Source organism: Synchiropus splendidus, chromosome 11 (assembly GCF_027744825.2).
Source record: "Synchiropus splendidus isolate RoL2022-P1 chromosome 11, RoL_Sspl_1.0, whole genome shotgun sequence".
In the NCBI taxonomy this organism is placed as follows: domain Eukaryota; kingdom Metazoa; phylum Chordata; class Actinopteri; order Syngnathiformes; family Callionymidae; genus Synchiropus; species Synchiropus splendidus.
The window spans coordinates 8896752-8924596 of record NC_071344.1 but is presented as its reverse complement, the minus strand read 5'-3'; the positions used below and the strand labels follow the sequence as shown (position 1 = coordinate 8924596).

General features: G+C 41.7%; 1 protein-coding gene across 5 annotated transcripts in view; it reads left to right on the top strand.

Annotated features, from left to right (window-relative positions):
• diaph2 (diaphanous-related formin 2) overlaps positions 1–27845 on the top strand; it is a 335124-nt gene that overhangs the window by 248793 nt on the left and 58486 nt on the right. For all 5 annotated transcript variants that reach the window (XM_053878770.1, XM_053878769.1, XM_053878771.1 and 2 more), the window contains 2 exons: positions 4635–4799; positions 12539–12674. In XM_053878770.1, coding sequence (XP_053734745.1) covers positions 4635–4799; positions 12539–12674 — 301 coding nt within the window. The remainder of the gene's footprint in view (positions 1–4634; positions 4800–12538; positions 12675–27845) is intronic.

Below are 27845 nucleotides of genomic sequence, written 5' to 3'. Positions count from 1 at the left end.
GAACATAGTTTTTGGTTTGCTATGTTAGCATCATTGGTGTAAAGCCATTTTATTCGTCCACTAATGTGCTGCTCTGGCTCCCCTACGTCCTACCCCGGCTCACCAGACATAAAGACCACACCCCCCCCCCCTTCCATTCACCTCAACACCAGGTCACATCTTGAATTCCCCGGACGGCTGCTCTGCTAATTCCCGCTGACAGCTCCAGTGTCGGCACTGTGGCCAAACTCAGGATGCTGTCAGCCTCTTTCCGAGTCGCCCTACAGACCTCCTTCTCCTTGTATAAATCACACACACAATGGACTGTCCTCTTCCCTTTGGAGCATGACTTACATACACAAATGCTTTAATGCTGGCGCATGGCAGAGCACAGTTCCATGTCATGGTGGTGCGTCTTTAAATAGTTGTGTAGTTCAATGTGAAATAGTCCTCACTATACAGAAATGATTTCACAATGATATAAAATGGTAACTACGACTTAGCTCGACTAGAATTCTACTGCACTTGGTAGTACATTTGACTTTCTTTTCCACGTGAATAAGTCGCTCACTGGGGCTAGAACTTGCTGCATCCTTCCACACTTTGTAGATGGATTATATCCCTCCAAACAAATCCTACTATCCCCATTATTGGTGTCATTTCCATATTGTTGTGACTGTATCAACATCACCTTGCGTATTTTAACATGTGCTCTCTTCCTCTTTCACTGTTGGTCACAATCTGGTTTGATTATTTTCAGCCTCTTGACTTGGCTCCCTTATCCCTCGGTCACCCTCCTATTGCTCCCAACAGGGTGTGTTGTGCTCAGTGAGTGGGCAGCCCTGCTATAATTTGGCCCACAGGGGCTGTTGGCAGTAGGTGTGGGGATAAAGGGGACAGAGATGGTGGTGAGGGGAGAAAATCAGGCTTAGTGTGGAGCCTTGGATGGAGGGGCCAGAGAGCTCAGAGGAAAAGCATTAAATAAACATTCATGGAACTAGGTTACTGGAGATTTATCGAGGAGGCTTTTTGGCCCCCGCTGTATGATTTTCTGCAGCACTTTAACAAGTCTCTAATGTGCACAGGTAAACAAACCAGGTAGTTTATTGCATAGCTCATGGGTGGCCAGTTCTTTTTTTGTTTGTTTTCATTCTAAATGATCGTCATATTTTCCAATGTTTTATCATACAGCTGTCACTTGGCTTGTCGTTGCCAAAATGTCAAGTAGGGTAAATCTGACTTGGATGCTTTTTTGATGTTACTTTGGCGTGGGAAAAAAAATATGTGGCCTTAATCGCAGCTTACTGATGTAATGTAACCTTTCTCGTGCGTCAAACCCCCAGCTTGGATATTTGATGAAACACCGGGCGCTGCAAGACAACACACGTACTATTTATGAAGAGGAGGGGGGGCATTTTGGCTACAACAGGAATGGTATTAATAACACAAGCAACTATCATTCACAATATGTTTCATTTATGACTCGACACTTGCACTCGCTGCCAGAACTGTGATCCAGGTTTTATTGATTTCTTCGTATCAAGTTGAAATACCCATTCTCTTTAAAGAGGCCGCTTTTTCAGAGATCGTATTTTCTCTCTGAAAATAGTCTTTTAAGTGTGGTCCATCAGACTCAAATATCTTTTTTTTTTTCTTTTTTTCTTTTCATCCATTGCACTTTTTCATTAAGATTCCTGATTCGAAGGAGGAAAAGCTCTTTATTCAGGTAATAATAAGAATGTTTAATTCTTCACTCCAAGGGGAAACCTTCCCGTTTCTTTGTCAGAAAAAATGATGGCGCCCTCCTCTTTATCGCATCTCGCCGACATTGTCAGGTAGTTGATGTTATCGACACAACTTTATTTTCTGTGATTAACTCGGCGGTGGAAAGAGTATGTCCATCTTGTTATGAATATCTCGGCTCCACTCACACACGCTCCTCTGAGTCCTGCAGCCCCGTGGTCTCGCACTATGCTGGTGAAATTCTGTGCACAGAGTGTGCAGGCGGCATCTCTCCTCTGAGGATAGCAGGAATAAGAGAGCAGAGACTGACAAACAGGGTCGGGGCAACAAACGCCTGCATGATGACTTACCTTGAGACCCGTCGGCTCTGCTCCTTGCTCAAGTGACATGAATACCAGACGCGGCTCTGACTGCATATTTCTAAAAGTTCACTCTGAGAAGCAGGGAGGGAACTCATTTTTTCGTGAAGGAATTTCAAGTTGCCAATATGTAGGGAGAGGTTTATCTTCGTTTGAGAAGGATCTGGAATGTGTTGTATTATCTATATATACTCATATAGTGGTATCTAAAGGCAAGTGTGTTTGTGACTGTTCTGCTTTTCCTTCCCAAGTCTGCGTGTTTGATGAAGTCTCTGCCATGCTGCATACCGGCCTGGGTGCTGCAGGATAGTGTGTGTCAGCCTCCATCAATATGACACGTCTTTGATGTGGAAATACACAGAGCAAAAGCCCAGCTAGCCCCAGTCCAGTCCCCTGCGGGACACGTACCGGAGTCCATTGTACATGTGCATACATGTGAATGTGAGTGTGGGTGAAACACTGGGAGTGAGAGAGTGTGAGATGCGGAAAGGAGGAAAGACAGAGAAGCTAAGAAAAAGAGCCAGAAGCCACAAAGAGAACCGCAAGTAACCACTGACGCCATGTTTTTTTTAAAAGGTCCTTCCACACGCTCACAACCTCAACACCTTGTTTGAGCTCGCGCTGGATTCAGATGGTGGTCTACATTTTCATATGGAAAAAGAAAAACGTAGGATTATGACAGCCGAATAAGTTTCAGATAAACACTGCTTTTTTTTATTCTATTTGATGCAGAAGGTGTCAAGCCCTGACAGTATCACACAGCAGGTACGAAGGGAGTCGTGGGAGAGGCAAAGTTGTATATAAATGCTGTGTTACACAGGAAATTCTTATAGTCTATTGCAATCCATCGAGTAATGATGAAGACTGTGCAGAGTAACAAATGACTCACCCTTACACAAACAGGTGTGTGCTCTCCTAGCAACATTGTTCCCATGCGATTGATGCCGATAACAACTCAGAAAGCTCAGAACCATGCCTCAACAAACAATGAAAATGAGGTGGGTAACATGTTTGACGGGTTAGGGTTAGGGATACATGCAAAAAATATAAGCATGTGACAAAATATTTTGGTCCGATTCAACAATGAATATACAGCAAAAGAGTTATTCTGGCTCCACCTTAGTCATGGAAGGTAGGGGCCAAAGGTTCGTCGGGGCAAGAGAAGCTCCAAGGCCATTTTCTGCAGTATGAGGGTTGACCTTGACAGACAACTTCGGATCTTTAGTTCTACAGTAGATCTCTGTGTCCTTGTGGTGTGGTCCACCTACAGTCAGAACACCTCATGGAGCTCACCAAACCTGGCAGCACTGTGGCGGTAGACAGGGGCCAAAACCAAAGTCTATCCAGTGCATGTGAGATGCAGGGGCTTCGAAGGGCCACATGCCTGGTGAGGGAGGCGGCTGAAACGGAATCTTTGGCTTTAGCTACAGAGGGAAAAGAGCGTCTCAGAAATAAGCAAATAGCTGCAGGGGGGACTTCTATCACTTGCGAGACGTCACAGCTTCGCCACCAGGAAACATTCCAGGATTAAAGGGGCGAATCTTCCGTGAATGGTCGTTCCTGCTCGATGACCCTGAAGCCGACCCAAGGGCACCAGATCAGAAATGATGATGTATATTATTATTATTATTATTATATATATTTGTTTTCAAACGTTCCCTCCAAGCTCTTTATGGCACGTTGACATTTTCCACCTGAATTGGATCAAAGGCCCAATGCATTTTACCCTTCAGCCAATGTCCAAGCTCTTCCAGTTTCTGTTTACGTGTCCGCCGTGTGCGTGTATTATGGGCTGCATCCCACTTCAGTGTGGGTGCTGGAGTGTCCGAGCACATTCTCCATGAGGTCAGTGTATGCTGTGATAATGCTTAACTGATGCTGGCTGTCAATAGCCATTCACCAGGAGAAAAGTGCTCCGCCTGTTCAGTAAATTACACAGTGCGACGTGAGCGGTGAGGTTCAAAACAACCTGACCCCACTGTTGTTGGGAGAAACAATAGAACAATGACTGCAATCAGCTCTTCCAGCGTCCATCTGTGTCGTGCTGCCGACTACAAAACACCTTTCCATTACTCTGGGGCCGCGGCTGTTAGCTCACCACGCCATTGACTCTGAAGTGAAATGGAGAGGTTATTGTAATGGCATATTAGATTGTCCCTGATTCCTCTTCATACTGTGTTTTGTTTTGTTGACCTTGACTCAGGAGGGGCTTTGAATGAAACTTGTGAAGTGGCCTGTCTAAACTGCCTCTTGGATTGTTGCTCCCCTCAAGATGGTGATGGTTTGTATGTTATTTGAGCACAGTTGATAAATGAATGACCAGCTCAAGGTGCGTACTCACCTCCAAAGCTTGACTTCTGTGGGGTAGAATATTCAGGAGGAATCCCTTTTCACTGGAAACCTCAACTTCTTTTGGCTACCAGATACAACCTTCTTCACATAGAGATCAACTGAGCCATTCCTGCAAACCATCCCCTTAAATCTCATCATGTTCATGGTTCCATTGTACCTTGCTATCTGTATTTGCTTTTTCCTTGACTCTCCGTCTCTCACGGCTTCTGCAAACATGCACGAGATCAGTATGAAAAACTGTCCACCATGCACAAGAACATGCAAAAGCTCTACGAGAACATCGGCAGCTACTTCGCCTTTGACCCTCACTCAGTCGGTATCGAGGATTTCTTCGGAGAACTCGCCAACTTCCGCAACCTTTTCATTGTGAGTATTTCTTCTACATTTTACCTCCCTATATCCATTTTGTATTTTGTGCAACGCATTATTGTTATATAGCTATTATGATATTGTTGAATAAAAGGTACAGCTATGTACGTAGTGGCACACATTGGAAAACAAATACAATGTTCGATTTTAATAGACACCAGGTTGTATTTTAATGTCATGTAGGGATGGGTCTTGAACCCTTGAGCCAGGCTCTTGACCTTGCCTTCAGTTGTGATTGAATTGATTCATTGTAATCCCACGTTTTCTCTGCCTATGATCTTGATTCACGTTGTAATAGTCTGTTTTTGTGCCAAACATCAAATAAGATTTACTTAACTGTAATCAAAGCGTTGTTCAAGTCATTGCGTGGTTTTTTTGGAGACTAGTAGCGCAAGCCTAATGGTGAGTCTGTTCTCCTCCTGGAGACCAGACTCACCATTGGTCTTGTTGAGTCTCTTCAAGTACCGTTTGACCCTTGTTGGATCCAAACACGTTCAGGACGGTAGTGAAGCTGTAGACTTTGTATTATCGAAACTTGGATATATATATATATATATATATATATATATATATATATATATATATATATATATATATATATATATATATATATTTGTAACCCCTCAACAATATCTGTATTGAAAATTGAGCTCGCATCACATGTCAAACTCAAGGCCCAGGGGCCAAATCGGGTCACTTGGATAACTCCTCAGCCTCCCTCACCTCAGCTGTAATGTCGTTCTCAGCTCCTGCTTCCAAGGTAACTGGCACTGAGCATAAATTCATGATCAGAATTTGCTTTCCATTAAGCAAAGAACTGAAAGATAAGCATCCAACAAAACTGCACTTCATCCTGCTCCCGGTGTGGCACTTAAGTATTTACTTAAGTTCATCACCCTTAGATATTCTGTCCATCCCTTCTGGCTTCTCCCTGAAATTCCCAGTACCAGGATGATGACAGTGTGTCCGAAAGGCATGTTCGCTCTCTTCACAACCCATTAAAGTGAATGGCAAGGTCCCCTTGTCTCAATCCTTCTCCTCGATTTGCGCTGATCCCCATCCGAATCTGACTTTTGATTCCTGCTGATCAAAGTGCAGCAGCATACAACACAACGCTCCCCCAAGGATTCCGTCTCAGAAAAAGGCATCCACCCAAGAAAATAAATTATTCTCTCAAGCAAATAGCTGTGAATGAATATTTTATTACCGATTTAAACTTTCCTGCAACGGATAAAGGGGAGGGAAGTGAGTGGGATGAAGTACCCTGAAATATTAACTTAATATATTCATATGAAAACAATCCTTTAATCAGTGTTCTCTTCAGATATTATTTTGCTTTTCGCCTTCTCAGCTCTGCTGACAGAAACGATAATCCCATCTGCTCGCAGAGCAGAAGGAAACGGCGGTTGTTGTGCTTGAATGTTGTTTAAAAAATGCCTTCGCTGGAAAACAACTGAGCCATCTTTTTGTGTGTGTGTTTTTTTTTGCCTTCTGCAGAGTTGTGTGCAAGCCATTTAAACATTGGTAATCGTTACACTATTCTCCTAAATGTGTCTCAGATGCAGCAGGAGAAACATCAACGACATTGTAAATTGACTGCTGTGCTTGCAGAGATGCTATACTTCAGATAAACACCTATTTTCCGATATTGACGCTTCAAGAAATATATATAATTTCCATTTACAGATGCGAAAAAGCCCTACCGTCGCCCCAGGTTTTCATGGTGGAAGCATATATTTAGATGTAATAAACATTCCTCTGGAAATAGATGTTGACCCTCTATATATGCCTTTCTCTACACGTGCTTTTACACCGCCGTGGTCTTGATTTAGTCAACTCTCTGCTGCGTCTTGTCCGCTTTTAATGAAGAAGCCTCTCTGAACGAGGGCCCTCCACGCTTGGTTTCCCGTCCTCTTTGATTTCAATATTGAGAGCTTGACTTATTCAACACTGACAAAACATATTTTCTGAACTTCCATCTACATTACATCGCCCCGTGATGAGCACTCACAGCACAAAGCGTCCTCAGTCAAACCAAATTCCTCCGCCATACAGTCATTCTAAATTGCTTTTACGAAAAAGCTGGGGCTTAATGCGGCCGGCCGACGTGAAGAGTTTGAGTAAACGCACTGACAGACCGTCCTCACAGAAATGAATGTAACCGATAAGAGAATCCATTAACTTTGTTTTCCCTCTGTTTCATCCGCTTTCTCTCCCTTTTTCTGTTTTCTGCTGTCGATGGGATATTTCATTTAAGCACCGGGAGTTAGCGTCGGACGATTTGTTAAATTAATGCGGCTGCCATATTCTGAAATCGACTATGGGTGAAATGCAATCGCAGGGTCTGGATGTGTAATCCGGACCAGGAGCGTTGGGGATGGGGATTTTTCCATTAATGAGTTATCAAAGCTCAGCAGATGGGCTGAGATGAGCTCGCACTCTTTGCTGATAATGGAGTGACTTTCCAATGAGACCAAGAGAGACCCCAAACGGGTTTTGCAAAGTTGAATGATGAAGTATCGAAGAGATTAAAATGTATCTGTTTCTGTATCCATCGACTTTAGGGATTATGAGATTGCTTTTAAGATTTATAATTCACTCTTTGTCATTCTTTTATCTGGAATTCAATTGAGAATGTGAGAAGTGAGAATCAATCTTTCACTGTTTTTTCATGTCTTTCAATGAATTCATTACTTTAAATAAATACTAAGTTTATTTATTATTATTATTATTATTATTATTATTATTATTATTATTATTATTATTATTATTATTATTATTATTATTATATTATAATCATAATAATAAAACAGTAATAATAATAATAGTAACAGTAACAACAACACAATAATAATAATTATTATTATTATTATTATTGGTGTCGTTGTTACTGTTACTATTATTATTACTATTATTATGATTATGATTATTATTATTATTGTTATTATATATATATATATATATATATATATATATATATATATATATATATATATATATATATATATATATATACATATATATATATATATTTTTATTAATTAATTTTTTTTATTGATCCAAGTGACCAAAAAACATTGCAACATAATATGATAAGGTAAAGTGATCCAAATTTAGCACCATGTATTGGTCTGTACTTTGAATATAGTGTTAACAATTGAGTTCAGGGTTTAATATGTTATATATCCACAATATATACACAATGGAAGTAATATATATATATATATATATATATATATATGAAGATGAAGGAATCTGCTTATATTATCTGTTTGGTTGAAGACTATTTTATTAAATCCTCAAAATAATATTTATTTTTCCTCAAACATTTATGGAGATTACCAGCACTGCAGCGTCTAGCAGCCCAAAAGCACACAATTCCCTCCTCAATTTTCAGTCCAACAGATTTACTCTTGTCCAATTATGGCACAGTGTCTTCATCATCGAGTGAGAGGACAAAGTTGTCGCAACCCACGAAGCATGATTCATTGGCATAATCCCACGAGAGTTTGGGGTGCCTTTTATTTTTGTCCTTGACACGCGTCAGAAACACCCGATTCTGTAACCTATAAAATTCTTGAGGCCATTACATCCTGGCAGGAAGCGTAACAGATGGCTAATAAACACATTTTCCGCTTAAAGACTGTGGTGTTTGTCAAATTCAAATGAGATATAGCCGCGCCACTTGGAGTGAGATTACTGGTGCATCTGAGCAGTTGGAAAGTCTCCTTGCTCTGGCAAAACTTGTATGCATGGGAGGGAAGCAGTGCTGTGGAAGATGTATTGTGTTGTGAGGGGTCAAGGAAGAAAAGCAAACACATTTCATGAATTATTAAAAGAGAAGCCAAAAAAAAAAAAAACAGACCTGTGGAGGAAAAATGCTGTTTGGATTCTATTGGTAAATTGAACACGGGGTTGCAAAGGATTTTGTTTGAGAGGGATGAGTATGTGCAATTTCACTGATGCTGTCAATTGGCAAGCACTCACTTTGTCTCGTGGTATCAACGTATTTATGCCTGGTTACCCTGCCTGACCTGTGCTTTTAGCTCTGCCACTCAGCATCTCTGTGCGGATTTACCTGCTATACGTGCTCTGTTTTGAAATTGAAATGTAGAAGAAATAAAGGCATTTGAAAGCATGTTACGGAATAGTTCATAAAAGTTATGAACCAACAACAAAAGCTTTCTTTAGGAAGGGAGAGTGTCACGAACGGTTAGAAGATGTTGAGGAATTTTGAAAAGTCAATGGTGTGTTTTATTTATTATTATTTAAGTGCAAGGCTGTGGACCTGAAGGTGCAACCCTGTGCACATGGGTGGTGGTCCATCACATCACTTTCTCCTCTACAGTCCATTGAGAATTGATTTATTCATGTTGCTTTTACTTTTTGGGGGGTGTTTGTCCCCTATCATCTCACCAGACAACACCCTCATCCTCATCTTGTCTGAAGGTCCCGCTGTGATCTTCATGTGCTCTTGCTACTTGTGTCCATCTTGCTGTTTGTTTGCTCATTATCCTGTTGCAGAGGATGCTATGTTCCGAACTAGTCGGTGATGATCTTCGCTTGCTTAATAAAGTTGAGTTGCCCGAGGGCTTTGAGAGACGGCAGGTCAGAACGCTCTGAAGAGCGAGACATCCGTGTCTGGCTCTGTCTCTTCAGTGTGTCGACAGAGAAGAACATGCTGGTCGACTGAAGGCGAAGCAGATGGGCCAAACAAAAAGTGATATTCATGTTTCCTACAAAAACACAATCTACTCCATAATGAGGTCTGATGGAATCCGTTTTAGCCATTAGCGGAATAGTGATCGGATTTTCAACGTTAGCTCATTTGTGGCTGCGGTTTGTTTGTTTGATTAGAACAACGTAATTACGTTGCATAATCATGTTTACAGTCAGAATTAGTTGTTTGTTTAAAGTATTTCTTTTGCCGCCAGGATTTCATTTGTAATCTGCATAATTTATCTTCTCATTTATTCCGTCGATGTGAAGCAGTGAAAGTGATCCAGGATGAGTTGAGCACTGCGTGTGGATGAGGGTACAAATCGGTCGCTTGGGTTTGGCCCTCAGTCAAGCCACACGTCAGGTTAGACTGGGACGCCGGGAGGGACTGCTGAGAGGAGCACATCACTTTTACTGCGCTTTAGAATTACGGCAAATGAAAGTTTTAAATCGATGGAAAAAGTGAGATATTAGACAGAGACAGCAACAGCATTAAAAAAAAGGAAGAGAACAATGCAAGATTGGTCCATCCGTCCATCCATCGTCGCCCGCTTATCCGTTGCCGGGTCGCGGGGGCAGCAGCTTCAGGAGGTCACAGCAAACACCCTTCTCCCGAGCGACATCCACCAGCTCCGACTGGGGGATCCCGAGACGCTCCCAGGCCGGAGTAGAGATATAATCTCTCCACCTGGTCCTGGGTCGACCCCTCGGTCTCCTCCCAGCTGGACGTGTCTGGAACACCTCCAAAGGGAGGCCTCCAGAGGGCGTCCTGATGAGACGCCCGAACCACCTCAGCTGACTCTTCTCATTGAGGAGAAGCAGCGGCTCTACTCCGAGCCTCTCCCGAGTGACAGAACTTCTCACCCTGTCTCTAAAGGAGACGCCTGCCACCCTTCGGAGAAAACCCATTTCAGCCACTTGTATCCCGGACCTTGCTCTCTCAGTCATGAATGCAAGATTGGTGTTTGTTTTATTTTATTTTATTTTTTTACTCACAACACGCAATAACTAATCAGTTCACTCATACTATTCCGGATGCTGTCACTTAACCCCACCATCAAGCATGTCACTGTTTCTCCTCCCACTCCTGCGCTGCTCCCTCCTTTTTTTGCCCTTGTCATTCAGCGAGGATACACTGACAATCGGGAGGTGTGTCCTTGGAACGTGGAGTAAAGCTCTGCTATTGACTGGCGTGATGAGCTGCTCTTCCCTTGTTCTTTCCTCACAATCCCTGTAATCCTTCTGTCTTAGCTACCAACATGACACATGCACACTCACACACACACACACACACACACACACGTGCACACCAGTGATACCGGGGCATCAGATGAGGGGGTTGAGTGTTGGCACTTCTTACATCAGTTCAGCAACAGGGCCACACCTTCTCAGGTGACATACATAAGGAGATGATGATGTCTGACCTTTAGAGGCAACCAACAGCTTTCCGAATGATTTATTTATTCATTTTCCTTGAAGTACTAGGTAGCAACTTTGTAAAACTTTTTTATTTTTAGTTCCTTCCAACTCAAACAGAGGGGTTTGATTCTCCCAGAGCAATCTCCGCCCAGTGGCGTTTTCCCAATAACCTTAAATAGGATCCCCAGCTAAGAGACGAGTGACATTTTTATAAACTGCATTACCACCACCATTGTTTGAATTCTCTTGGAAGCAGTGTCTCCATTTTGAGCTGCTGACTGAGCTCCTATTTGAGAGACAGAGTCAAACATGCTTTTTTCATGTGGCTTGCTGGCAGCTGTGTTATTTGCCTGACATTGGAATAGAGCCGCTCTTAGCCAAATAAACAGTGTCAGATTGTATGGGCATCTCATCTCATATTGATGGTGTGATAGTTTCCCATATGCATCTGCGCAGGAGGAGGCCGATTGGTTGATGGAGAAAATTATATTTTGACCCTAAGAAAGTTCACGACCGCACTAACCAATGTGCTATATTGATACAGTATTTCAGAGAGCTCAAATTATTTATTTTATTTCATACAAAATATTATGTTAATGGCAAGCTACATTCATCTATGGAGCAGAAACAAAATGTTTTATCTCCCTTTCACGTTCACATATTCATCATTCATCCCCTTGAACACATGTTAACCTGCTCCACCACCCCATTTGACTGGTGCTGTCAGAGGGCCGAGCATCAGACCTGGGCCCAGAGACCGTTTGTTGTCTCCAAAGGTCACATGGTTGCGTCTTATTCCGTTGGCAGCGAAACAAACTGACACATTTGTTGGGGCTGAATCTGTTTTGTTGATTATCTCTCTTTCCTGACTCTTTTCTGACATTTCCGCTGGTCACGAAGGAGCAGGACGAGATCTGGTTATCTCCCCTCAGAGACCCGCACGCTGCTGCTCCATGTGTCTTTGCTCATGCAAATATTCGCCCATGTTGTCACATTTAATACCTCAGCACATCAAGCTGCACTGCAGCCAGAGAAGAAGCTGCACGCTATGAAATTAAAATCATATTGCCCACATAGCTTGAGATACGCATGTATAAAAACATATTTGCCAAATATAGCCTATAGTTGTTTACGTCATATTTATTTATTTGATACTTGTGCACTGTAAAATAATAATAATAATAATTTCTAGTTGTCTTTAGAAAATCCCAAACCAATGTGCGATGGGATTATATTTTGGTTGTAAAATGGCTCATGTTGATATTATGAAATATGACTATAATCTGATGGAAGTTTGGTGGCATGAAGATCCATACAGTTTTGGGAGGAATGTCTTTTTCTGATTCTGACACCAGAAATTGTGTTTTGTTAATTGGAAATATCCACAACAAATTAGCTGCATGACAGTCACAACATGGCATGAGTGGTTGTTTATTCCAACAGTTTATCTGCAAATATCAAATCCCTCACCGAGATGTGCTGATGGCATGCTGATGCTTTTCAACACGAAGGCAGTAGTGAAGACACGAAAGAGTTGCGTTGGCAGGTGCCAGATTCTGATCTTATCTCCGTGTGTTTGTGTGCGCGCGCCTCATCAGGATGCGGTGAAGGAGAACCACAAGAAGAGGGAGATGGAGGAGAAGATCAAGAGAGCCAAGCTGGCGAAGGAGAAGGCGGAGCGCGAGAAGCAGGAGCGCCAGCAGAAGAAGAAGCAGCTCATTGACATGAACAAAGGTAAGCCACTTTTCCCGGTGCCACCACAGAGATGGAGACAGATAGGCAGGTGGGGAGTGGAGATGAAAACAGAGCTATTGAGAAGGCTAGGTTTTATGGAATTGCGCTTCACACAAGTTTAAACCCGGGAGGAAGAAGATCTATCTACGTGGAAGGAGGTGGGAGTTTCACCGCTGCAGTCAGATCACTCCAAAAACACTTCAAAGTTTTCCTCACATGATGACCAGTGTGACTCCCACTACTCATATGCCAGCACAGTCATGTGAGCAGGCAGGTAGACTATAAATACAAGGTTCTCCCCAGCGCTTCAGCAGCATAGGGAGGGGGCCCCTGGGATGTTTACCCCCTACGCCGAGCTTTCACCCCATGCTGAGTTTTCTTTGTGGATCTCAATATGTAGCAAAGTTTGTCTTGCAATGTCAGCACCCAGGAGGACTCTGCCTTTTAAGGAAGACCTTTAAGGAGCACTCTGAAAAGATATACAATGTGCTGTGCTGCTGATACATCGACCCCATCCGTGAAGACACCCCCTATAACTGCGTTTTTAAACTGCTGAAACAAAATCTTTGCATACTAAACTAGGGGCAACACTTCCCACTGTGAAGTCATTTTGATAACAGCACAGTGTGACGCGACGTGGTACAGCACGTGGGAGAAAACTTTGTGTCTCATGTCGATTTGGGTAACACAGATTTCAAAAGCATTTCAATGGCTTGGTTCACAAGCACAAGATGTGGCTGGAGATTTGTGTGATGGACACGCATGATGCCACTGGTCCACCACTGGAACTTCTGTCGAACTGGTAGAAGTCTTGTTGCTCTTCACTCACGCTGTGGGTTGATGTTTGACATGTCACGTTCGGATCTGGACAAAATATTGAACTACTTTACTTGACATTTCTGAGTAGTCCTGATCCTATCAACATAAAATGTCTGTGCAATAGGCAACATGGAATTTAATTGAATGTTTGCTCCCGACATTTATATAGATACATACATTTTTCACAGCGTTTTTTTGCCATTTTTATTCTTTTTTTTTAAGTCAAAGGAAAACATAATGGTAACTTAATTTTCTTTCAATTACTGCTCATCACATCCTTGCATATTTTATGGGCTTGAAATATTAGGAGGTAGAAAAAAACATTTGTTTAATCAGCATGAAGAGAGTTGAGTAAACATGTTGACACTGTTATTGTAATCCGCTGTTCTTGAACAGTGGTACCAATCTGCCATGCTTTTTTTTTTTCTAAAGTCTGCTTCCTTCTGTTAGTAGTTTGACAAAAAAAATTCCAATATTGCCTTAATTCATGATTCATGATGGTTTAAAAATTTGAGGGGATTGAACTGTGGCCTACTTATTCCTGCGGACGCACCGTCCGCTCTGTGGACAGAGCTGTCTTCATTTATTCCCGTGAGTCATTGAAATTCCTGTATTGTCCTCCAGTGATGCCAGTAAACTCCGTATTGATCAGTGTAAGTTGCAGTTGTTCCAACAGGAAAAATTAGAGCGACAGCGCAGGAGGCCGGTGTCTCGCTTTGCCAATGACATTGAGAAGGAATTTCGAGCCTGAAGGGTCTCTGCAAGCAGTCAGTGCCGTCTTTTGTCTGTTCTTTGACAAACAGAATGGGATTTCCACAATTCACCAGCTTCTAAATGTCAGCCCCAGCCAAGGACCTCTCTGTAGCTCAGCCATATTGGGAAATGTGACAAGACATTCCTCGGTGTGCCACAAACTCTCTGAGATAATTGATGCATGCTGTTTTTTTTTTGTGTTTTTTTTTCGCCTCCTCTCTCTTCCTCTTCCCTGAGTGGTGACCTCTTTGAAAGCTTCACTTTTAATAATCCAACGTGGCTGTGCTGGAGGAAGCTGTCTCACCCTCTTTCTTATTTCGGCTAACCAGATGGAGAAGGGGTTGAGAAGTAGGTATAATATTAAATATTTCTGCCGGAGCAGATTTTGATCTCAGTTTCAAAATGCCGTAATATGACGAGCATGAATAAAACATGAGGGTGACACGACTACGGCGCCTGCAGCCTCGAAGATAGAGGGGATTGTCCTCCGCTCCAACACGTCAGAGCGTCCTCATCACAATGACCTTGGCAGTGGTGAATTATTAGTTTAGGCTTTTTTAACCCCATTATTGCACTGTTTGCATTGTCGACCTGCTCGAGCTCTAGTAGTGAGTATATGATTTTAATCTGGACTTTTTCATAGGAATGATATCATGAAAACGTTTTTTGTGTTGCATTTTTTGATTCTGTTTCCAGCGCATCATTCAGCTGATCTTTTACTTGAGTGCTGCTTGGATGGTCTGACTCATCTCTGCTGTATTCATGGTGACTTTCATGGAGCCTGTGTCGAGGATGTATCGCAGCGAAAGGCATCTTATCCCTCCGCCGTTCTTCAGTCACAAATTGCCTCACTGCCAACACCCCAACTTTCAGTTTGTTTCTTATGTTCACAATTCGCAGTTCACCTTTTTTTTTTTCCTTCATCTCCATTGGTATTCAAACATAACACAGCTATTCTAATTCTCACTCAAAGCGGCGATTAATCTTCTGCACGTAGCATGAACCATATTCTAATTTTTGGTAACGGCTGATGAAAGTGAGGTAATATAGGTCACGGAAACACTTGAAAACATTTGTAATTTCCCTAACAATGAGCAAAACATGCCCCGTCTCATTAGCATCCATTAACCATGCACAAGGTAATTGAATTGCAAAAGGAGGCGACTGGTAATGAACTTTCTTCTTTGAAAGGATAGTTGCAGATCAGGAGGAGGAAGGAAAGATTATTGAAAATAGTTTGGCGGAGCAGATGGAGCAAGCATATGCTCTTTGTATTACGGGATTCACCACTCGCACCCGGTCTCATGTTGGATTAAGTGGAAGCTTTAAACACTTTCTGATGGCTCATATTATTGTGTTAAATACTAGTCGAAGAGAAAAGATAGGATTGAAGTCATCACGCAAATTGCGGCCTAATCCTCTTCACTAGCGGATGATTAATAATGAGATGCATATTTCACGAGGGTTTAATTCATCTGGATTTCACTGGCGGAGGGGCGGAGGACAAATGCCTTTCAGGAACCGATCAACAATTGGAGACAAAAAAGGAAAAAAAGGACAAGTCATTTTGCAGCTTCAGAAGGGCCTGTCTGCGGAGCTGGCTGACATTTTCTTGATGGAGAGACAATCGCCGAACCAATGATGTGGCTGTCGGGAACTGCCTTTGAAATCATTAGCAAGTCTCCAGATTTGTTTAAATTTGCTCTAAGTGGATTTTCATATTCTCCTCAACTGGCCAGATGTTTAACCCGCAGACAATCAATTCACTTGCTTGGAACTTTTTTTTTCTTTTTCACACTCCCACCTCTCTTGACTGTGCAGTGTCTCCGTCAATATATCCCTCCTTATGTTGGTGTCTTTATATGTATCACGCTCCAGTTTGTCAGGCAACACTCTTTCTCTGGCCACCGTCTCAATCTGTCTTACTCTATCCACGTCTGTCTCTCTGGCTACTGCTGTTTCCCGCTTTGTCCATCCGTCATTCATCCATCTCTGTTTGAATTCTGTCTCACTCCCATCCTCTCTGATATCGTCCTTCGTGTTATGACCAATATACTACCTATCCATCTATTTATCTCTCCTCCATTCTGTTTCCTCCTCATTATTTTGTCACCGGGTTCTTCTTCTTGCATAAAATGTATCCTTGATTTTTCAATATATCTCACTCCGGCCCTCTGTAAATCCATCAGTGTATCTATGGCATTATTTTCTCACTTGTCGAAGGACCTATCTGTTTCTCTGTATGCAAGTCCACTGAGTGTGTGGGCGCGACGAAGGGGGTCAAAGCATCTGGACTGTCTTGTACCTCTGGGGGCTTCAGTGGGAAGTTGCAGGCCCCCTCAGGTCCTACGCTCGGCTGACACCACCGAGGTCAGGGCCCCGTCTGGGGCAAGTGTCTGCACCCACATGTCAACTTTGTACCCCAGTCAGGACCGCTTAGCTTTGAACGGAGCCAGAAAGTGAACCTGCCACTTTGAGTGCTACAAAACCAGGCGTGAAGCAAGGAAAAAAATTGCTAGGAAAATACATGTTGGGACAACATTTTCTCGAATACGAACACATTTGAAGATGGATCAAGTCCTCCTAATATATATCGCGTCACTTCACAGTCAGTAGCTATCATGCTCCTGACACTATTTGTTGTGGATATGCCTTCAAAAGTGCGTCTTGAGTGACTGCTAACCGTTGCACTCCTCATCTGAGCGTACCGTTGTACAGTCCGTATTAGAACTCCGCTGTCACATATCGGTCCCGAAACTAAACGACAAGACTATGATATCGACTGGCAAGCTACTGTCTTTCCATAGGGAGTACAGCCTGCGTCTGGCTGGTTGCCGGGTTCAATCCTAACTCCTGATGATTTCATGTCCCTGTGTAAAAAACACTTAAACCTAGTTTGTAGTAGTATCATATCTGTTCTCCGCATTGCTAGAGTCTGTCTCCAGCATCAACAAATGTGTTTGTGTTTCAGTATTAGTATCAGTTATGTCAGTGTAATGATGAAAAAAGCAATGCTGCATGCCTCTCGTAGAACCTTGTTGCATTCCTTGTCTTGCAGACTGTGTTCTGCCAGTTATCTTTTGGGGTTGTGAGATGTTAGCGAAAGATGAGCCACCAAAATCAACATCTGGTGCCTATCTGCAAGGGACCTTCAATGCGTTGATGGCCGATCTGAAGTAAGTCAGACGGACATGTCTGAATACCGTTTTGGACTGTTAGTGCCAACAAAACCAACGCTGACTCAGAGTTTCAGTGTCTGCTAATATCATTATAGTGAATCAAAAATAAATAAATAAAAAAGTTACACCGCGATCGTGATTTGGCCCGATGTTCTGCTGCTTCTGTCCTGTGTAACCTGCAAGTCCACTGCTGCAAGTGTGTCGCACACTTTTGTCTATTTTGTATGATTCTCATCGTAGCGGTAAATTGTGTATCATACGTTATCGCCACTTCTTATTAACAGAATCATGTAGGTAACTTAGTCGCTTAAAGTCAGACAAAGGTGTGAACGTGCTTTTTAAAAATCTGACCTTTGTTGGCAACAACTTGGTTTGATCCAAAACATGCTCAAGAAAATGATTTTATGTCAATCATTTTTAGCTTTTCTGGAAGAAAAAAAAAAAAAAAAACAGAGCCTCTAATGGAAACTACACAACCGTTGCTTGTGTCAACATGAAATCATCTTTTCACTTTGCCTCTAAATTGTCACTTTGGCACGGCGTTCTGCTTTGAATGGAGACATCTCTCCATTGTAGGACTGAGCTGTGCAGCCTTGGTGACCCTTTTCTCTGTAGAATGTTTTTTTTTTTTCTCTCTCTGCTTGTCTTTACAACTTATTTGCAATGTGAAGGCCAGCCTTAATGAGGTTTGCTTGTCTTTATCAATCTCAGTAAAGTGTGCATTTGGCATGTTGACAACGATGGGCCTGCAACTTCGGCTAATACTGTTGCCATGGCAACAGTGTGCAATTTGATAAGAACTAGCCAGAGCGCTGAATAAGTTCTCCTCATCAGTGCGATGTGTATTGTCCATTCAACGTGTGGAGTATGTTGTCTTAAATGTGGTGTGAGTTTTTGTTGTTAGTCTGTTATTCAGCAGCAGTGAGCAGTGAATTTCTTTGTGTTTGCGTTCAACAAACAAGACTCTTAATCCTGCATTCTCAACTGAACTGATTCATAACTATGCAGCTGTCTGGCTGCCAGCACCAGTGTCAAGACTGTGACAGCAGGGGAGATGAGGATTGATGGGTTTGTGTGACACTGACAGCTGCATGTAGGCCAGCGCATATGTACCTGTGTCGCAGCCTTGCCAGCCAGGTGATCACAGACAAGCAGTGACAGGCAGTGGGCCGGGTTGGACAGGTCGGCTCCTCACGTTTGCATAGTGTCTGCACAGCAGAGCAGACATGGCAAACAATATTACGGGGGCTGATGACTTGGGAGGGATGTGAAGGTCAGAAACTCAAGTAGATAAAGGAATTCTTTCTCAGAGAGATTCTCTCCATTTCAGGGCTTATCTCAGGAAATGAAGACAGTAATAGAGCACTAAAGCTGACCTCGCTGTCTGGAATACAATTTAACAAACAAGGAGAGACATGACCATGATGAACCGATGAGACATATATATATACTGTATATATATATATATATATATATATATATATATATATATATATATATATATATATATATATATATATATATATATATATATATATATATATATATATATATATATATATATATATATATATATATATATATATATATATATATATATATATATATATAAAGCGTTTTTAGTGAATTTCACCATGTCCAGTTGCCACCTCATGAAGCTCTTCACGAGTGTGATAAGTAAAGAAATAAAGCAAGTGCATGAGTAAATTAAGTTTGTTTATATACAAACTACCATCTTACGTGACTGCATTGAAATTTATAGTGATTTTATGATGTATACCTTTTGATTCATTGAAGCTCATGTCTTGTCAATTTCAGGAGAAAAGCTATGTCTTTCTCAATAGCGCAGTTGTTAACCACAGTGAAGACTGATCTATGTTATTTGAATTTAAGGTAGTATTATGCAGCAGCATATGTAATTTCCTTCTTTTGTTTGTCAGCAATATTTGATAACTCTGCCACCACACATGGTTTTTTTTTCCTTTTCTTAATAATAACATATTATATTTATTAAATTATTCTGAGATATACTTTGAATTGGTTTCTATCCCCAGACAGTTATTATGAGTATACATTATTGGTCAGACTGTAGATTTGGGAATGTATTTTGTCATTGATAAACTACTTATCTGTGTGTGTATTAGCTGCATATTACCCTGTAATTGATCATTCTGAATTGCTAATTAGCATGTTGCTAAGCCTGGCTACGTTTTATCCAGGAATGGCCAAACGTTCACTCTAAACAGCATCATAATAACTCATTATTCACCCTTTAATAAGCAAACAGTTGGTTTATTAAAAGGTAATATGTAAGGCTTATGTGTCACTATATTGTTCTCTTGCTTACAGTACGTGTCTCCGGAATTAACATAGCATTAATTAATTTAATTTTTTTTTTTTTAACCCCTCAATATTTCTAGAGTGGAGCAGACAGAGACAGCCCCCTAAAGCACACCACCACATGTCAATAAAGATGATATCATTTTAATTAAATTTCTGTTTGTGGGCTGGAATTATCTCCAGATTTCATGTGGTTTCCTGGAGTTTCTGTAGCTTCCAGCATATTTGTTCCGTTGAACTCAACGAGTGTGTCGTCCGATATCACACTTTCAACGTCAGCAGATGAAATTTAAAAAAATAAAATAATACACGTTGAATAGCTACTACATAAAAAGCTTCCTTGGTGTATAATACAAACCTAATTTTCATCAAGTCTTCATTTCTTTCTTTTCATGAGTGTCTCTGTTCATGATCTGCACAGCTTTGTCACGTGAAATTCCCCAGACAGGTATCAATTGGCACATATCTTTCACATCTCAAACAATGCGAGGAGGTTAAACTAATTCACAGTTGAGTGATTGAAAGTATTGTAACCAAACCTGCTTATATTCCCTAGTGAATTTGGACGTTGATTGGATTTGCTATGGAATACGACTTTTAGCAGCAGACACGCTGACACCATCAGAGTTTGTATGTCGAATCAGCAACGTCAAATAGTGCTTTAATATGATGTACCGGCTGTGCACTTTATAAACATAAAAGGCTTCGACTGCAGCAAATAAATGCGACGTGGTTCTGTTGGTGTTTTAGTGACCGATGCTGCTGGGTTGTGTCATGTCTTCTCTTTGTCCTCCTCCTGGAGGCGTCATCCATGGAGGCCGTCCTCTTCTTTTCCTGCCACCATCCTCAACATTATCTGTCCGACATGTCACTTGTCTCTCCTCTCCACCGCTTCATCTCCAAGCTCCTTTATGAGCTGTCCCTCTGATGTATTCATTTCTAATCTTGTCCTTCTGAGTCACACCTTGTGAAAACCTGATTATCTCCAGCTCTCACACCACTACCTCAGCAGGTCTCACTTCAGTCCTATAAAGCTTCCCGTCCTCTGGAGCTGCTCCCCTTCCATCACTGATCACTCTGACTCTGAGCTACAACCTTCCTCTAGACAAGTCAGGAAAAGATTCTGCTTGCGTGCTACTGCAGAATGACTGGATGTATATTTTATTTGTGATGTTTCATCCCTGTTTCTGCTTTGAAACAGAAACCCTAAGCTGAAAGGCAACTGCGCTCTTTGGCTCTGTTTTGTTATGGACAAACAAAGACACGCTGAGGATATGCTGCGTACCTCCATTTGATCTCTTTCTACATCCAGTGATGTTTCTCTCAGCACGAGTCACATTTAATACACTTACTACCTTGGTATTGCATTCATTTTCTTCTCTCCTTTTCCTTTGGAAATCTCCTTCTCCTTGTAGAAAGCACTTCAAGCGCAGTTGAATCTCATTAATTTATGGACGGTTCAAGTGTCTGATCATTTCCCCCTCCCAGATCTGGACCTCACTAGTCACTTTACAGTCAATCAAACCGAATTACGCTCACTACAAAGACCATCAAATTCCATTGTCAAATCCATTTAGCTTCCCCAGACAACACAGCTCCTCGCTGATGCAAACGGCCCATCTGGGGTTTGTTTCGCATGTAATCCTGAACACGGTGCCGTTTTAAAATGAAGTCCTTCCTTGCCAGTATCTGCAACCTGTGATTATGGCTTTGCTCAATAAACATTCACACGTTGAAGTCGTATTTGCTGCACTTTCATCTCCGTAACCAGATTTATAAAAGAGCCTCAAGGAGAGAGACGTCTTGTCATCATGGCGATGTAGGCGGATTTGTACAAGTGACAACATTTGAAAAGCTGCGTTCGTTCGAGTGTTGACAAAACAGCAGAATAACCTGACTGCCAAACAAAGACGCCCCGATACTGCAGCCGTTCGAAGCTTGAGTTATCAATGTTCATGAAGCGATCATACTGAAGTGAGCGCTGGCCTCTCTAGTTTTGGCACATCCGACATTTGAAATGTGTTTACTTTGATTTTGGGGCGGTAGGTCGTGAGTCATGAGTTTCAGGGTGTTTGTTTTGCCAACAGGCGTTGGCAAGCTCTCTGCCGTCAACGTGGACATTGAAAGTTTATTTAATGTTACAATATACCAACCACAGGCTCAGAACATCTACAAACACCACGCTGTGTACACAGCACCTTCCATAGAAATATGTTCAGCCCAAGCTGGAAGTTAAAAAAAAAGATGAGTTAAAAGGTAGCAGTAAAAATGTTGTTCAACTTCAAAACCCAGAGATTAGTACATCAGTCTGTCAAAGTATACAGATATCATCTCGCTTGTAAATTTTTTTTCATAAAAGGCTATAAGTGAGCATCATTAATGTGCTTTGATGGCTGTACGTTTGTGACAGATGAAAAAAAAATGTCTTCGTTCCCCTGTAAAACTCTGACAAGACAAAACCTTTCAAGTTACATTAAAGGCTTTGTGCATATGTTGATAATAAAAATGGAATTTGTCAGGAAAATGTATCTTGTGCGGTTGAAAGGATGAGTACTTTTTTGATCCTGGGGTGCTGGTTAGTGGTTGCCAATGTCATTGAAATTGCTGTTTTTATTAGAATTGTTTTAATAGGCCATGAGTATCCGCGATTCCGGCGTGACATGTTTGACCCCATGTGGCGGTGAAAAGTGTGTCAAATGAACATCTGTCAGTGTGAGACCAGAGTGTTCCCCTGTGTTTAAGTCAGGTTACTGGGCAGACCACCGAAAATGGGAGATGTATGGCAGTAATAATAAATTATGTGGGGATTTTTTTTTTTTTTTTTGTGGGGAGGAGGGGTCTCTGGCAGTTGGAGTAAATTACAGCATAGAACGCAGAGCGTCGTGATTGCTGCATTGCATGCATCACTCTTCCCCCTTTGCATCTCCCAACCTCCCCTCCCTGCTGTTTCTCACTTGGGGCCTGGCAGCATCCATCCAGATGGAGGGTTTATTTTTGTTTTTGTTTGTTTACTTATTCATGCATCCAGCTATTCGGGGCATCACAGGGGCTTTCGTTCCACTGCAGAATGCAAATCGCCACAGCGGCTAATCCACTTTCATCTTCCCCTTGTCGACATCCAACTTTACTTCGCTTTTTTTTTTTTCTTTCTTGCAGGCAGGACAGCTTACTTTGCTTTCAAGGCCTGGCCTTCAGCGACCAAGCTCGTGTTTTGGGGGCCATCTTAGGGCTTAGGGGAAGAAGAGGGAACCTTGCTAAGGTCAAAACAAAAAGGTCATACTCACCATCATAAGCTAACCGCACCCCCGAAATCATGCCCTCCACACAAAGACAACCTCATCAACACTTGAATAAATACTGTATATATGGTACATTTGAAGGCAACAAAGTACCTTAGTCGATTCTCAGTGCATGATGGTCACAGGATCAAATGCATTTCAAGGCCTGGCTGAGTTTGGAGTTGAAGGCCTGAGTTGCCAGGTGGGAACTATAGAATCTGCTGAAGTAACAAGCCTATTGTTGTAGTGTTAAATAAATACAAAATGCAGGAAAATGTCTCCTTGACAGAGACAGATGTGAATATCGTGGCATGGGGCGGGTGCATCTATTAGCCAGCCAGTCATCAAGTGGACTTTCACATCCAATGTTGACGCAGAAGTCCACCATCCGCAGTCCATGGTGAGGCATCACCATTTCAGTGGAGTCAGATTTTACATGCATGACAACCATAGCGAGTGGTTGGGGGTAGGACTGGGGTGGTGGTGATAGTGATGGGGTGGTGTCTCTTTGTTCTGTCAAAGCCCTTAAAAACCTTGCAAAAGAGGGTCTATCAATCCTGAAATAAGGACAGACCAGCATGTGACAGCAAAGATAGTTCTATGGCAAACAATAACAGTCAACAGTAAATTGAGAAAAGGTCCAGAAGGCTCCCCCAAATTCTCTTTTTAAGTTGTCTGATATCGTTCGACTTTTGTGTGAGTACTTTAAACTCGTGCCATCCACTTTGTTTTGAGGCTGATTTTCATATCAGATAGCCTCCTTCCAGCGCCTTTGTGGTTTTACTCTAAACCAACTTTCTACTCCACTTGACCAGCAGAACTTCAAATCCGTTTGAATGCTTTGGTTTTCGATGCGTCTGTGGTGTGGAGGAGCTCAAATCACTATACCAAGGTTGTGCTCCAGTCCCACTCAACAGTTGTCGAGTCCAGTTTTTGCCTCTTTCTGTAATTGCTTCATTTAGCACTTGACATTTTTCCTCAGATATATAACATATTCAGCTGCTGGGGTCCTGACTGTCAACAACCCGAGGAAACTACGGAGCTTTCCTTTAATTATTTAGCTTGACAATATTGTCCGGTTCCATTGGGACGCCTTCCCCGCCACCCACCGCTTCCATGTTCTAGAGATTTTATTCTCTTTTATTGCCCTCAATATTTTTCTTCTTCTGACCCTGGTGCCACTCAGGCGCACTCTGAAAGAAAATAGTTACTTCTCCGTCGTTTCCCCTCAAATTGGATGGCAGTGAGGGCATTCCAAATTGGGTTAAGTGGGACGTAAGTGGGTTTGCTCATCTGGTTGTTACATTAAAACAATTTAGATTCTGCAGCAGGCAAATCTGTCTTCTTTATAGGCACTGTTAACCTTTTGCTCCCCTTTTTAACTTTTCAGAAGTAGCTAAATAAGATCCTCTCCGACCAGCTTGGCTTGTACATTCACTGATATAGCGTTAAAATTTGGTTACGAGTCAAGCGTATGTCATGGAGAGTGAGCTCGCCAGAATAAAAGACAAAAACCTGTGGAGGTTATGGGGATGGCAGATGAGAGACTGGCATCTTCTATAGGTGAAGTACACAAGGCTCTTTCAACATCACAGCTCCCTTTTTGATGGTTTTACTGGCGGAGAATTGTCTCCGTTGTGCATAGGAAGCTCTCATGCCTTGACACGGCTGTCAAAAGCTTGACGTCTTCAAAAACAGCTGCCTCTTCAACCTGTAAAATAGAGCGGATATATGTGTGTCAGCACTGCTACTGCTACTGCACTGCCCCTGAAAGACAAATGTGTAATGATATATTAACACCATTTGAGATGTTTACTTTGAAAATAAATAAGAACAAGCTTTATTTATGTAATTATGTATGATATATACACGGTTATATTGTCATTTACCTCAAAGGAATGACATTGCCTTTATACCGCCCCTTCAAATTTTCTATTCTAATAAAATTGAATGTTCATTTATATGATCATGTTTTTATTTATAGGTATTGTTTGTAGTGTGAAGTATCTGTCTTCTTTTCTGTGAACATTTTCTCATTTAGAGTAACAGAGCTGTTCTCGTATCACTCCGTATTTGAAGGTTTGTTGTGTTCTTGCCGTGCATAGTTTTCTTTTTCATTCAGAACAATATCCAATATTTATTTGACAAAAGCTAATTTATGACTATGAAATCTTCAAGGGAAAAAGTCTGGTTCATATCTAAGATTTTTTATTTTTTTTTAAGTTGGAATGTTAATACAGAAAATATGTATTGGTATATATTGCGACACAATTCAATGCAAAAAAAGCTGGACAGGTAGAAAAAAGAAAAGCATGATTGTCGCTGTTCCAGCTGACCATAAAACAGCAGCACACCTTTGTTCCACAGTTTATGGTCCGGGTTAATTGCACAGGCGACTTTTTGTTTTGGAACAGATGGGCTCGGCTGTGTTCAAAAAAACAATGCGCAGCAGGCAAACACAGAACAAGTTAGACCTTTTCTTCTTTAAGCCTCCGTACTCATCTCCTTTGTGCGAGTTGCAGATGACAACCGGGGTGAAGTCGCATGCGTCTGTCTGCCTGCGGTTGCATTCCATCAAGCAGAAGTGTAAAGTCCTCATTAGAACTCACTGAAGAGGGAATTAGACTCCGTATTAGATGTAAAGTCCTTGGCTGTACAGTGTAGACGTTTCTCGGACCGAGCCTTTCTGTGTGATCATTTAAATTCACGTAAGAATGATCGATGAAATATCTCAGGATGACGGATGACGCGACTTACCACGCTCGTCCTCCTCTATATTTCTGTAGTTAACATGCTGCTGTTGAGTTCAGATTTACCTGTGACATATAGGACGTCATATTTCATTCCTGCTGTATGGACCAGTCATTTTAAAATTCCAACTATTTATCTCTTTTTTTTTTTTCCTTCCATGAATTATGCAAGTCGAGAGCGAGGCATTGATCCAGCTTTTTTCCTGCTTTTTTTGTGAATAAAATGGATGATATATGGTAATTATAAACATACGACAAAAATATATAGTTTAATCTTTTGGAATATAAAATATATATAAATATTGTTGTTGTTTCTTTCAAAAATTATGCTGCTATTATTTGCCTACTCTTTGAGTGATTTGAATAAAGCTGAATTTTGGCCCAACAATTTGTGTTCCCCAAAATACTCCATTTCTTAAATGCTCACAAATCTTGACCAGCCACACCCTCCTCTGAACTGGATGGCTTCAGTATATGTGTGCAGGTTCCTCTACAAACATGCCTTTTCTATGCCAACGCACCACTTCCTGTGATGAAAAGAAAAGTAAACTTCATGTTAGAAGAGAGAAGGGTCTTTTTTCTTTCTTCGCGTTACATCAACTTCTGCCGTACTTGAGGCAAACTTTTACGTATGTCTTCAGGTCTGGATGGCTTCAGTATATCTGTGCAGGTTCCTCTACAAACATGCCTTTTCTGTGCCAACGCACCACTTCCTGTGATGAAAAGAAAAGTAAACTTCATGTTAGAAGAGAGAAGGGTCTTTTTTCTTTCTTCGCGTTACATCAACTTCTGCCGTACTTGAGGCAAACTTTTACGTATGTCTTCAGGTCCAAGATACTACCTGGCATTTAAGTATTTGAGATAAGCCGGGATGAAGGGAAGTATTTTCATTAAGTGCAGTATCTCTTGTAGAGCTTAATGTGGCTTTTTTTTTCTACTGTTAAAGATAAAGCCGTTTAAGAAAAATGCCTGAAAAAGCTCAAGCACATTTGACAATTCCGGGAGCTCTATTAAGATCATTACGGAACCTTGAGACGCCTATCAAGGTGCCCGCCAAGGTGTTTCATCATTGGAAGGGTTTGTTAAAGTCCTGGGTCTTAGCCCATCTTAACCCATTTAGAAAGCAATTTCCTGTGAGCGGAGGGGATCTTTTCTCTCAAGGAAGATCTCTGGGCATAAAAGGTTAACTTTTCAGTAATTCCCCAGCATGCAATCTAGCAGTGCAACTAATGAGAAGTGGATGAGTATTTGCCAGAGGTTTATCAGCTCAAAATAAGACGAGGAGTTTGCTGGAACAAAGTGGTGATGGCTTCTCAAGTGGGTTACAATTGGTAATGGGAAAAGTTTGCTTTTGGGATGAAAGGAATTAGCGGACCTTCAAGGCCAGGCAGCTTTGCGGATAGCGCTCTACTTAGACGTCTTCCTCAACCCCGGCGTTGACATGATTCCAAACCAGAAAGAAGGCGGAAGGTTCCTTCTGGTTCCTGGTCCACCATATGGCTGACAAAGAGAGAGATAACCACCGTTGAACAGTGTAGCTGTGCACCATAACTATGTTGGATTTAGGACAGAGGAAACAACCAACAGTACCTTGGAGTAAGACTCGCTGGAAGAATGAATAAACTGCCCGAAAAACCCCAAACTCCAATATTGCCTCCAGTGTTGAATCTTACTCAACACAATTGTTGTAAGTCATCGCTAAATCGATTTAAGTAACTCAGGCTTATTTGCGTATTAACTTTCTTTCATCATTTAGTGCACAAAATATAGGTGCATCTTGTTGCACAATGTGATGCAGTCACCAAGACAAGACAAGCCTCAGTGAGACCAAGCAGATGGAAGGAAAATTTAAGTTGAAAATACTTCGGAAGAGAAGTCCAAACAGTGTTCTGCAGCCAAGAGTTTCCTCAACACTGAAGCGCCGCCACCCTGTTTTTTCAGCTTATGTGTGCAGATGCAACTCACACTTCATTCATGCTGGTGTCAAACATTAAGATGATATAAATCATGATTGACTAATTGTAAACCTCTAAATAATTACATTATTTCTTG